Source organism: Myotis davidii, unplaced genomic scaffold (genome assembly GCF_000327345.1).
Source record: "Myotis davidii unplaced genomic scaffold, ASM32734v1 scaffold866, whole genome shotgun sequence".
Classification (NCBI taxonomy): Eukaryota; Metazoa; Chordata; class Mammalia; order Chiroptera; family Vespertilionidae; genus Myotis; species Myotis davidii.
Genome location: NW_006297145.1, coordinates 516,505 through 525,711, shown reverse-complemented (window position 1 = coordinate 525,711; position 9,207 = coordinate 516,505). Strand labels below are relative to the sequence as shown.

At 45.7% G+C, this 9,207-nt stretch overlaps 1 protein-coding gene across 1 annotated transcript in view; it reads left to right on the top strand.

Moving 5' to 3' along the window:
* TNC (tenascin C) overlaps positions 1-9,207 on the top strand; it is an 89,431-nt gene that overhangs the window by 34,458 nt on the left and 45,766 nt on the right. Inside the window, exons 7-10 of the mRNA XM_015569899.1 lie at positions 1,977-2,246; positions 3,369-3,554; positions 3,794-3,883; positions 5,634-5,897. Of these exons, the coding sequence (XP_015425385.1) occupies positions 1,977-2,246; positions 3,369-3,554; positions 3,794-3,883; positions 5,634-5,897 (810 nt within the window). The remainder of the gene's footprint in view (positions 1-1,976; positions 2,247-3,368; positions 3,555-3,793; positions 3,884-5,633; positions 5,898-9,207) is intronic.

Genomic DNA, 9,207 nt, shown 5'->3' with positions numbered 1-9,207 from the left:
TTTCCCTCTCATCATAGAGGTTGTATTACAATGGTTTTTGGCACATGAGTGATTCTGAGAGGCCTTTGCATTTAGAGGAGCAATAGCATGGGCTTTGGACCCAAACAATCCTGAGTTTAAATTCCAGCTTCACTATTCAACATGACCTTAGCTGGTTCACTTCTTTAAACCTCTGACCCACCATCTGGAAAATGGGTTTACAGTATCCTACCTGTGGAGTTGTCTTGAGAGTAAGACACGAATGACAAAGGACTGTGCTTGGCACGTGGTAAGCACCGGGCCAGGTTAGTCTCCTCTCTTCAAGTGTCCCAAATGCAGCGATAGATCAGTGTCCTTGACTAAATCCGGACTTCTTCATAAAAGGACCGCTAAGGAAGGTAATAGGTGCGGTTCAGGTGCTTGCTGGTCCCTGTAAGAATACAGGACAGGCAGCCTCACTGTTGAATTAGAGCATCATTTTCATTGTGCATGTTATGGGTTCATTATCTGCGAGTTGAGACTAACGTAATGACACCTGGAATTCAACAAAACAGACTGTAAGTGTCTCACAAAAAGCAATGAATTATTCCTTCTCGCCTCCTGGATAAAACCAAGCTCCTTTTGTTTGATATTGTTTCCTCAACCAATACTGAAAACACAAACTTAACTATTTTCAGAAATGAAGAAAGGAGGAAACATTGACCGAAGCAAGCCTTCATTTGAGGCATTTGCTGCATGCCTGGAATGTTTTGGTGTTTGCATTAAAAATGTTTGTGTAATTTAAAAAAATAGAGTTAAGACATAAATGACAGAGCCTGATTGTACGCTGGGGATGAAGAAACGTCAAAGACCCTCTGTCTGCATGAGTGAATGCGCCTGTCTAAACTGAATAACACACTTTGGATAAACTGTATAGAAATCTGTTATGGAAGAGTGAGAAAGTTGCAGTACTAAAATATTCTTCTTTTTAATGGTGAAAAGAATACTTAGCATGAGATTTGCCCTCTTGGTGAGGTTTTAAGTGTATGATAAATTGATCACTATAGGTACAATACTGTAAAATCTCTAGAACGTAATCACCTTGACTAATTCAAACTTCAGACCTGTTGGGGAATGAATATGTGTTTACCTGATTGCTTTGGGTCAAAGAAGGCTTCTCATTAGGAAGCGACCTATAAATGAGATTTTGAGGGGTGAGTAGAGGATTTTTAGATTGAGGAGGGGCAACCGTGGGAAGAAGAAACAAAGAACAACCAGTGCAGGGCCAGGATGGGAGAAGCATGAATCGCTCTCAGAGCCCTGAGCAGCCTGCAGTCAAAACTCTGAAACCAGAGGCTGGACTGGGCAGGAGGTGAGTACCTGGGCAGGAGGAAGACCAAATGAGGATGCAAAGATAGGCAGCCATGACTTTCCCTCCTGAATTCTTTTCATCAAACTTGTGTCTTCAACTTATGAGACCAGTAATGATGATAACAGAGAACCACCACCTGTGATGTAGCTGCCAGGTTCCAGGCTCCCTGCCAGAGGCTCTGCAAGCATTGCCTCCTTTACTTCTTTTTTAAAATATATTTATATTGATTTCAGAGAGGAAGGGAGAGGGAGAGAGAGAGACACATCAGCGATGAGAGAGAATCATTGATCAGCTGCCTCCTGCATGCCCCCTACTGAGGATCGAGCCTGCAACTCAGGCATGTGCCCTGACCTGGGCATGTGAATCGAGCCAGTGACCCCCTGGTTCATAAGTTGATACAAACACTGAGCCATGCTGGCCAGATTGTCTCCTTTCAAAAAAAGCAACAAACCCTACAAGGTAGCATCAGCCCTACTTATAGCTTGTCGAACAGGACATTGAAGATCAGAAACATAAAATAGGGTCCAGGGGTCAATATTACACCGATATATGCATAGACAGATGGGATGGCTGCCTCTCTCTGCTCAGCCCCAGCACTGCCCCGCTCTCTGAAACAGCTCTGTCGCTTGTCCTCTGCCCATCACAGGCTTGGACGCTCCCAGCCAGATCGAGGTGAAGGACGTCACAGACACCACCGCACTGGTCACCTGGTTCAAGCCTCTGGCCGAGATCGATGGCATCGAGCTCTCCTATGGGATCAAAGATGCGCCGGGTGACCGCACCACCATCGACCTCGCGCATGATGAGAACCAGTACTCCATCGGGAACCTGAAGCCCGACACTGAGTACGAGGTGTCCCTCATCTCCCGCAGGGGCGACATGTCCAGCAACCCTGCCAAAGAGACCTTCACAACAGGTAACAGGCCTTCCCTGGAACCGGCACCAGCAAGGGAAGGATTGTGAGACTTCCATTCACTCTTTCTTGGGGTACCTTCCAGGCTCCTTTGACAGCAGGAAAACAAAAAGGGAATTTCCATTCCTTTAAATTTTATTTTCAAATATTGTACTGTTTAATTTTTCAAAGAAAAAATATTCCCAAATAACCTTCCAAAATAAAAAGTATATACATATTGGTATACATAGAAGGACCTAGTCTGACACTAAGACACAAGTCCTAGTAAAAAAAATTTAAAATAAAAATTTTAATAAATACAGTGTATGGAGAACACGAATGACAAAGATGCTTCCTGATGTCTTAGCCTCTGACATATTTTTAAAGTACCAGAATGTCAATCAGTCTTTTGATAAATATTTTTTCAGAGCTCAGTAAGCACTAGAGGAGTTATTAGAAATACAGTGATGAGCCCGGCCGGCATGGCTTAGTGGTTGAGTGTTGACCTATGAACCAGGTGGTCTTGATTTGATTCCTGGGCAAGGCACGTGCCTGGGTTGTGGGCTTAACCCCCAGTAGTGGTCAGGCAGACAGCTGGTCAGTGATTCTCATCACTGATGTCTTGAGCTCTCTCTTCTCTTTCCCTCTCCCTTCCTTTCTGAAATCAATTTATTTTTATTTATATATATATTTATATGAAGAAATATAGTGGTGTGCACAATAGGCCAGTTCTTACACTTATAGAGCTTATGTGTATCTGTTGAACCAGGCTGGTGTGGCTCAGTGGTTGAGTGTTGACCTATGAACCAGGTGGTCTTGATTTGATTCCTGGGCAAGGCACGTGCCTGGGTTGTGGGCTTAACCCCCAGTAGTGGTCAGGCAGACAGCTGGTCAGTTTTTTTTTTAAGCACAAAATCTGAGGAAAATGTGACTGACTGAGGTATCACACATATTAATAATGGGGAAGGTGCCAAATATGTAGAATTTGTTCAGATCTGTGCGTCAGCTATTGAGATGGGTGTGGGGGCAACTTTGTCACCTTCCTCCAATGGCAGGAACCTTTCATATCTCAGCCTGAATTGTGAGACCGCCACTCTCTTGGTGCCTGATGTCTTCCATACACATTTCCCTTCCTCTCCCAAATAGGCCTGGATGCTCCCAGGAATCTTCGCCGCGTCTCCCAGACAGACAACAGCGTCACCCTGGAATGGAAGAATGGCAAGGCGGCCATTGACACCTACAGAATTAAGTATGCACCAATCTCTGGAGGTGACCACGCCGAGGTCGAGGTCCCAAAGAGCCAACAAGCCACAACCAAGACCACACTCACAGGTGAGCTCCGCATCCCAGACCCAGCCGCCCTGGGGACTTGGTCCCGCTTTGCAACCCTCCAGAGAGAGAACACATGCAGTTCCCAGCAGTCTGTCTCACGGATGTCAGTGAGTCAGTCTGCAGAACATTCCAGACACTAAAAAGCAATAGCGTACGGGGACAGCTCAGGGCCGTTTTTATGATCTTCTGAAAGTCTTTCCAAGTTGAAGCTGAATTTCCACCTGCACGCTCTCTCTTAGGTCTGAGGCCAGGAACTGAATATGGGATCGGTGTGTCTGCTGTGAAGGGAGACATGGAGAGCATTCCGGCCACCATCAACGCGGCCACAGGTGAGGCACCTAAACTCCCTCCCCACCTCCCACCCCAGGTGGGATCTCACAAAGGGCTCAGAAGGCAGAAAACCTGCTTTAAAAGAAATAGTAGGCCCTGCTGGTGTTGCTCAGTGGTTGTGCATCAACCTATGAGCCAGGAGGTCACAGTTCGATTCCCAGTCAGGGCACTGCCAGGGTTGTGGGCTCGGTCCCCATTAGGGGGCGTGCAGGAGGCAGCTAATCAATGATTCTCTCTCATCATTGATGTTTCTATCTCCCTCTCCCTCTTCTTTCCTCTCTGAAATCAATAAAAATAAAACAATTTTTAAAAGAAACAGAAAAAGGAGCCCCTACAGTCATCTAGCCCAGACGTCCCATTAGAAAGTCACATGAGCACACCACATCCCTCTCCCTTCCCACACCACTCTCAGGACAGAAGGGAACAGCAACTTTCTTTTTAGGAAAATTTGGAAACAGACTTTATCAGAAATCTACAAACTTTTAAAGTTTGAAACCATATCTAGGGTTGTTGTTTTTTATACCACTGACTGATTAAAACACATCTTGGGGGTTTCTCTTAGAACACACCTAATGTGTCTTCTTGGGTCACATAAATTATAAGTGGCCAGAACACAGGTGAGTCAGACTTTGCTTTCACCCATGCCTCCTCAAGTGCCAACCTCTGCGTGAGGAGGGTGAGGGACACCCTGATTTGAAGCCACTGATTCTTCAATTTTTTTTTTCTGGGAATGTTGTAATAGAGAAACCCTTTTTCTCTCTCCCTCCACCAGCCACCTCCTGACCTCCCCTCTGAAGGAAAAGGAGGCTGGACAGCAGAGGGGGCAGGGGTCATACTTCATTGAGCCTCTCATTATACAAGAGCCAGTACATATTCTGTTTGATCTTTTTCTTTTAAGGTAACTAGATTCACATGCTGTTGAAATAATACAGAGATACACCCCTAAACCCCTCACCTAGGTTCCCCCAATGGTAACAACTGTTATCATCACTGGGATTTCTCTTCCATTTTTATACCATGACACCTCCCTCCCTCCCTGTCCCTAACCTTTGGCAATTGTCTTGATGATTTTGTCATTTCAAGAACCTATAGATATAAAAGCCTAAGCGACAGTTACAACCAAATAACCTAAACAACTGGTTGACCAGTCGTTATGACATGCACTGACCACCAGGGGGCAGACACTCAACACAGGAGCTGCCCCCTGGTGGTCAGTGAGCTCTCACAGCCAGCCAACCTCCTGTGGTCCCTTCCACCGGCTGGCCTACCTCCAGCGGCCCCTATACCCCCACCCCACTGGCGGGGACTGGGTGAGACGCCCCAATCGGCCCCAATCGCAGGCCAGGCCGAGGGACCCGACCCATGCACCAGGCCTCTAGTGCTACATAAAAGGCATCAGTTGGTAGGCAACCTTTAGAGATTGGCTTTGTCATTCAGCATAATTCTCTTGAGATCCATCCAAATTGCTTCTTGTATCAATAATGAGTTCTTTTAAAATGCTTTTAATTGAGTAGCATTTCGTGGTATGGGCACGTCATTATGTTCTTTTCAGTCTTCCAAAAACCTGGCCACGTAATTTACAGTGGCATTTACAAGGTGGAAACTGAGGCACAGTTAGGTGAGTCTCCTGAAGCCCCCAGTTGCTTGATGGTGGACCTGGGGCTGCAGCCCAGAGCCAGCTGCCTTTCAGTCCCAGAAGCAGCCTGCCTCCCAGCCTGAGGAGTGTTCATCTCTGTGTTTTCCTGCCAGATATGGATGCCCCCAAGGACCTTCGGGTGTCTGAAACTACAGAGACCACCCTGACCCTGCTCTGGAGGTCACCGTTGGCCAAGTTTGACCATTACCGCCTCAACTACAGCCTTGCCTCGGGCCAGCCGGTGGAAGTGCAGCTGCCCAGAGACACCACCTCCTACGTCCTGAGAGGCCTGGAACCCGGGCAGGAATATGCCATCCTCCTGAGAGCAGAGAAGGGCAGGCACAAGAGCAAGTCGGCGCGGGTAAAGGCATCCACAGGTGAGATTAGCCCCCGAGCTCCCTACAGACACTGTTAACTGTGAGGTTTGCACACCCAGCAGCCCAGCTGCCTTCACACGAGAACACCTGGTGGTAAGTCCTGCTACTCTCTCCTCTCGTGAAGCCTCTAAATGCCATTTTGAAAGAGCAACTTACTAACCTTTCCCTCTTGTCAACTGAGTCAGCAGTTTCCTTGCTGGGTGATGAATAGTGGTTTTCAACTATTTCCTCCCAGGAGAACTTAAAGCATCAGGATTTGTGTTTGTCTTTGGTTCTTTTCTTTCTTTTAATTTTGTGTTCAAATTGTTTCTTGTCCCCGCCTCCTTTAGCCTAACGATTAATTTATCTTTAGTTTTATTTCTCTTCAAGATGACCAGGATGTTGGTAATAATTCTTTGGTTCTCATTCAGTGTTTCTGTTCCAGGTTTTTGCTTTCCTCTAGGTTACCTGAAACATTGCAATGGTCCTTGGAGCCTTCTTTCAAAGTACCCTTCTTATTTTCTAGCTCCTCTTAGTCATTAAGAGTGAACTTCATCTTCCCATGGCTGCTGATCCTGACCTCCAGTGTCCCTGCCAGCCCTGTGATTCTGTTCTTTGTACCTGCGGCCACATTTCCTTGGTGGCTAAAACAAAAAACCAAAAAACCAAATCAGTTCTTCCTATATGGAAAATATACACCTATTTTGGCCCCCTAATATAAAAGATTATAATGGAAAATTTTAATTCTTCAGGGTTTGACAAGTAATAGTCTTTAGTTTCAATTAACTAGTAAGTATTGAGAACCTACTGAATACACTGTAGTGTGCTAGTATTTGAGGGGCAAGCGGGTCATGTACTTGTCACTGTCACTCTGGCCCAGGTGCTCCTGCTCACAGACCCTGGGGAAGACTAGATATTCAGAGTATTTGATGGAACTCAACCAAGGACAGGGAATGATTGGGAGAGTCAGGAGCAGCCAGTGTGTCATGACAGAGATGTTACTCCAGCTGAATCTCCATAAACAGAAAAGAGGTTGTAATGATGAGCAAATATGGAAATGCCTTTGAGTCTTTGTCATGTCTGAATACTTTCACCAGCATATAACATAAATCTCAAATAACAGTCACTTGGAACCTGCTTTCCTCTCTCATAAAGTGAATCAGAGGTTAGGTGATTCAGGGATAGCATAGCAGATCCAAATTATCAGTGACTCAGGCACCTTCTCTCTTTCTGATCCATTCTTCTTGGCTTCCGTTCTCAAAGTCTCCTCCATGTCACAACACGGCTGCTGCAGTACAGCCCTCACACCTGTGTTCTAGGCAACATAACGGAGGGGAAAAAAAGAATAAAAAAAGAGAACCTACTAGATGAGTCTTTCTGGAAACCTCCCTAATGCCTTCTACTCACATTCATCGGTTGTTCCTGGCCGTAAGTGAAGTCTAGGAAAGACTAAGTAGTCTCTGGCTGAGCATGTTGCTGCCAAATGAAAGTGTGGTTGTTTGTAAGGAGGAGAGAGAGGGGCATCTGGTATACCACAGCAGCCTGTTCAGAGCCCCAGCAGTCAGTTCCACTGACTGAGCATCTGCTTCCCACCAGCTATGAGCTGATCATCGGGGTGCTCTGGAGGGAAAGCCTAATCACAGATGAAGGTGGGCAGGACAGGATCAGGAAGGAATACAACCATGGTAGAGATTAGAATGTGGCAGCTTGTTATCAAGGGATAACAAAGAATCAGAAAAACAAAAAAAGAGGGAACTCCTCCTCCCCTTCCTTTTTCTTCCACTCCCTCACTCCTCCTCCTCCTCCTCTTCTTCTCCTTCTCTCTCTCTGTCTCTCTCTCTGCTTTTCCCCGAGTTTGACAAATGCTGTACCAAAGTGAGTTTTATAGCTCCATTCAATCATATTAGCGCTGGCTACAGCCACATTATCCCAATCTCCAGGAGGGAAGCACAGGCCTCGCCGCTCAGAGAGAGGCAAGCTTTCAAGTGAACCACAGGCTGGGATTACTTTGTGTCTGACTGAGAGCCCCATTTTGGCATCCCAAAGGCTCATGATTTCATTTCCCAGGCATGCCTCCTTAACACTGTTTCAAAGAAATCATTTGTATATTTAAGGACATTGTTCTTATAAGAAAAATGTGCAAAGTCCCTTTTATTGGTTCTTTGCTCACTGTCTCCATAATATATCTTTCTATAGCTTTCTCCATAGAACTGTTTTATTTTATTAAAATTCCTTCTCCTGAATTCTGTCCTCCCAAGTCTCTTACATTTACTACAGACAATAATATACTACAAGTGTGCTGTGTGCTAAGTTCTGGGGATGCTAGATCAATTAAGACAGGTCTGTTCTCCGAGGAATTCACTACCTAGTAACAAGAAAGCACGAGCTCTAACCAGTTTGGCTCAGTGGACAGAGCATCGGCCTGCAGACTGAAGGGTCCCAGGTTCGATTTCGGTCAAGATCATGTACCTTGGTTGCAGGCATATCCCCAATAGGGGGTGTGCAGGAGGCAGCTGATTGATGTTTCTCTCTCATCGATGTTTCTAACTCTCTATCCCTCTCCCTTCCTCTCTGTAAAAAATCAATAAAATATATTAAAAAAAAAAAAGAAAGCACGATACTCTACTTGCTGGAATTGGGGGTGCAGAGCCCGCAGCAGGAGCACAGACTGACTTTGAGCATCAGGAAAAATTTAAAATGGGAGGAAGCTAAAAATAAAATAAATAAATAAATAAATAAAATGGGAGGAAGCTGTTGGACACACACCTAGAGACAAACAGGACTATGTTGTGGAATTGTAAAGAAACAGAAGTCCAGGCTCTTGGCCTTGGTAAGCACAGGAAAAGAAAAAAGAAATACGAAGTGGGAGTTCTTGGGTAGACATACCATGTAGCTACAAGTCTTGAAATGTCAAAGGGTTGTAGGTTCAAACCTCAGAAGAAAGGGACTTCCAGTTCTGCATCACTAGATTCTCAAAAGCAGAAGTCCGCAAAGAGCACTCGTCGTCTGTGGGTTTCACAGAGCAGATGTGGAATTGGCTGCCCCGAAGCATTTTTTCCCAAGGAAATCCAGGGTTCTAGCCATGGAATTGAGCAAAAGTGCAAGCCTTTTCCTTGATGTGGCACCCAATTAAAAGTATGCACAACCCAGCTGCCCATCACACCTAAAATAAAATCCAAAGACCCTATCACAGGCTCCAAGGCCCCGCAGAATCTGACCCATCCCATCTCTCTAACCTCATTCCGCCCTTGTCCTCATACTCATGTCACCATGGCCACCTTGGCCTTCTCACTGTTCTTTAAGCAGACCAAGCCTGTTCCTACCTCAGGGC